Here is a 4134-nt window from a genome sequence, read left to right as displayed (position 1 = left end):
GTAGGATCATAATACGATTCTACGATCTTACGATCCTACGATCTGACTCAATAGAAAACATATTAAAATATATTTTTATATAATATCATAAAATCCAAATTTCATGTAATTTGTAGAAACATGTTCATGAAATGATACTAAACTTATTAATTATCAATATTTTGTGTATAAATAAGTGTTTTACTCTTCAATTATATATTTTTACCAAATAAAAAACTATATTTAGTGAATTTGTAGAATCTTACGATTCTACGATCCGATTCTACCGATTCGATTCTACCCTCCCCATCGATTCAAAGTAGAATGCCGATCCTAACAACATTGCTTTTAACTATGGTTTGAACGAATTTGGATAAAGCCAAGTATGCGGAAACTATCTCATCTTCCCTCTATTCCCCCATCCACCCTCATCTTCTAATCTCAAGAGCTGATTTCGCCACAACTATAGTTTTAAAAACTTTGATGTGGTGACGATCACGTCTATCCAATTTCTGAAAAGAACGAACTATAACAGCATATATGAGCGCACAAAACACTTAAGGAGTACTAACAAACCCAAAAGAGATTCAGATTGTTTCTTAGTTTATATTACAAACAAAAGCAAGCAATGCTACAAAATACAGTACGCACTGGCCATTTTACAGGTCTTGTAGTTTATGGAATTGTTCAGTCACAGACCTAGTTCAACAAAATATTAAAAGACAGGCCAACATCCTTATTTAATATTTATATGCTTGCGTTAATTCTGAGCCTGGTCTTTAGTTTTTTTATGAAGGATGTGCAGATGGAGAACCTGCTTTGTCTTTCTTAGCTTTCTTCTTGGTAAGTTGTGCGAGTGGTAGATCCATATCAGCGTTGCCACTTGGTTTGGTTTCTGCAAGGTTAGTTGTATCAACAAAAACATTGGAGGCTGCGAGGTCATTAGTGACAGCTTCAGTTGCTGGCACTGTAGGATTAGCAAGTTTATTGCCTGCATGATGGTTTAGGGAGCTGTCTGATTTAGGCTGTAATTCCTTAGAAGTATTCACAGTTTCTGTCTGTGCAGAAACTTTTTCAGTTGCTTCTTTTTTTGAAGCATTGCCATCGTCACCATCAATAACCACCTGCTTCACTACCCACTGCAATATATTATTTATTGAAAGTGCCGCAGCCGGACCAACTTGAACTCTGAAAGAATTAAGATGAAGTAATTCTTGCACCGCTGTAAAAGTTTGTTCGTCATCCTGTGAAGTATGAGTTTTGGATTGATTAACATCAAGAAAAGTATTGTTGTGCAATGAAAAACGTATTAAACAGTAATGAAGAAACCAATATCAGTCAATGTAAAAGGAATAAATTAGCAGATAAAATTTTCCAGATCTGAAAAACACAATACATGAACAATTGTTAAAACGCTAATCACAGATCTGAAAACAGTAAATGGAAATAGAAGAAATTAGCCAATAAAATTAACCAGGTCAAAAAAACGCAATACGTGAACAATTAACGCAAATTAAAACGTACTAAAACACTAATCAAGCAGTCAAACTTAATCCATGAAAATTGATAAAATAGTTTACTAGCTTAAGGCATTTGGTGTTAGACTCACAGTGTGCTTCATCTGGAATATGTCAGCTGCTGACATCCTGAACAGATTCTCATTTGTTGTTGTAAATGCAGTGAATAGCAAGGATCCAGTTCCATCTGAGATTTCGAACGTGAATGTGACCCTATAATATGTTTCGTTATGCATTAGGTTTGCAACTGTCTGGGTTATCCAAGATGCGTATTTGATTATTATAATTGTAAATTGTTGTATGAACAAGTGTATAATTAGATAGCGACTGTGTTTGAGGTTGCTTAAGTATAAAAGTGTTGAAGTATTACTTTGGGACTGAAGTACAATCAGGCTCAGAGCAAGTGTCGCATGTGTATGTACGCCCTGGTGGAATGCTAGAGCGCTTTCCACATTTCGAACATCCCATGTATGCATTGATCTTATGGAATTCAGCATTTGGAATAGTCACATCCAACCAATGCCTCTCGTCCTGTAATGCTGTTTTTGCCTGCGTATATTATCATTACACGACTTAGTGGATGTGTGTGATGATCTGGCTGTATTTGAGTGTACTTATTTGAGCAACTGAACAACCTGTAGTTATTTTAACTTACTGTACCTTTTTGGAACGAAGAGCTGAAATCTTATTAGTTCTTTCAGCGCCTAGAGGCAGCTTAACACTAAAAAGTCTGGCTTGAAGTTGGGTTAGAGCTGTCTGGTGGTTAGTCATCCTGCATAAGCACATAGTAAATAAATGAGCAGTGCTAGTTTTAGTTTAATTCATGCGTTGATTAGATCAATATTGCTATTCCTGTTCAGTACCATGATGCAAGTGATTCAGCGTTTTCCCCAGTAGGCGAATGTATGAAGACAGTTGATGTTGATGTTGTCATTGAGAAACCTGCATAATGTGATTAGAATTAATAGCTTGACGATTTATAATCCTAAAATATCTGTAAACATGTGTATAAATGTAAGTATTACAAATGAGCATGACCTTTATGTTTTGAAACTCTAAGTGCTATTAGTCTTACTGTCCTGAATTTTCCAGGAGTTGGAATCAGCATAGTGCAGTCATCTTCTGCCAGTTCATCCCAAACCGAGATTGACAATGGTTGTGTGGTGCTGTGATTGTAGAATTAAAAGAGCATGTAATATTAGCTGTTGTGTTATAATTTATTTCAGTATCACCAAACTTAGTACATCTGAAGTATTGTAATGGATTACCTATGGTCAATCAATACAATTTCCCGTACAGTGGCTTCTTTGTTCTTTGATGTTTTAACTTGTCTTGAATGTTCTTCTACGAAAAGAACTATGCCTACATTATCTGCAGTGTATATGAGACATGTCAATAATATAGTAAATCTAATTAGAATATAATATAATTCCATGGTGCAAGTGTAGATATATTTGGTTTCAAAGATGTACCAAACATTTCGCTGTAGTCTGTTGCTCGAGGTAGGTGGGAAATTGGATGATAGTTTATGACAGCAGAATCATCATCAATATCAACTAGTTGCACAATGGTACGGTTATTAAAGGTCATCTGATAATCAAGACCTGACTCATTTGTCTTATACTCAGGCTTAAGAGGAGTAATACGAGCGTTGGTTATTTCATAGATCTTGTTGTGCTTGATTGCATCTTCATATACGACAACTTGGTCATAAAAAAGAGCACCACACATCATACTCCTCTGTTAACCAGGTGAGCAGTATCATTGTTAGTACTCCCTCCAATTAACAATAAACCTCCCATTTCATTTTGGCACAAAAATTAAGGAAACACACTACCCCACCATATAATAAAATTTGGAACACACAAATACACTACCCCACCATACAATTAAATTTGGACTACACAAACACTTACCAAAAAAGGAAATAGGGAGGTTATTGTGAATAACCGAAAAAAGAAACAGGGAGGTTTATTGTGAATTGGAGGGAGTATATCATAGTATAACACACGTTAAGAACATACTTGATTTATTAATGACACTACGAACTCATCTAAATACTGACCATCAATGTCTGATATCTAAAATACAAGTTAATGTTGTTAAACTAACTGTATGATAACTGAACATATGATATTTTAATAGCACAATGTAAATAGCAGATAAATATGTCCTTTCGCTATGTAGAGGGAAATTGTTATCTGTTTATGCTAAAAGATGTTGATTTGTATATAATGCAGATCCAAGAGAAGTGCTGAGATGCAATAATATAGTAAATAAACATTAGTTTAGAAGAGTAAATTCTGCTAGCCATTTTTATAGGAGAACAGACTTGCCTTAACGTCCTGAAACAACAAGCTTTGGTATTGCTTCCAAGAAGGAGACGTGTTTGGCCGTTGTTTTTCAACTACTTTCACCTTAACTTTGAGGCTTCATTCTATTGCAGGATAAGAAACATATCCAAACTCAACATAGGCCAATTGTATCAGGGAAGATGTATTACTGTACTAATTAAAGCAGATGCGGTAATCTACAATTTAAAACCCTTGACAACAATATTAATATCAAATATGTAGTATGATCTATTGAACTGAACTACATTAAGCTTAACATCATCTTCTGTAAATACATATCTGTA

At 34.8% G+C, this 4134-nt stretch overlaps 1 protein-coding gene across 1 annotated transcript; it reads right to left on the bottom strand.

Moving 5' to 3' along the window:
* Nucleotides 1-767: 767 nt before the first annotated feature.
* On the bottom strand, nucleotides 768-3227 carry LOC141595416 (replication protein A 70 kDa DNA-binding subunit B-like). Its single transcript, XM_074415379.1, has 8 exons — nucleotides 2969-3227; nucleotides 2765-2867; nucleotides 2535-2662; nucleotides 2360-2438; nucleotides 2157-2268; nucleotides 1867-2045; nucleotides 1589-1709; nucleotides 768-1223 (listed from the first exon to the last, which is right to left on the bottom strand). Exons 1-8 carry the CDS (start codon nucleotides 3225-3227, stop codon nucleotides 768-770), a joined length of 1437 nt encoding a protein of 478 aa, XP_074271480.1.
* Between the last annotated feature and the right edge of the window lie 907 nt (nucleotides 3228-4134).

Source organism: Silene latifolia, chromosome 8 (genome assembly GCF_048544455.1).
Source record: "Silene latifolia isolate original U9 population chromosome 8, ASM4854445v1, whole genome shotgun sequence".
NCBI classification, from domain to species: Eukaryota; Viridiplantae; Streptophyta; class Magnoliopsida; order Caryophyllales; family Caryophyllaceae; genus Silene; species Silene latifolia.
Note: the sequence above shows the minus strand (reverse complement) of the source record. Positions and strands in the feature narration are given on the sequence as shown.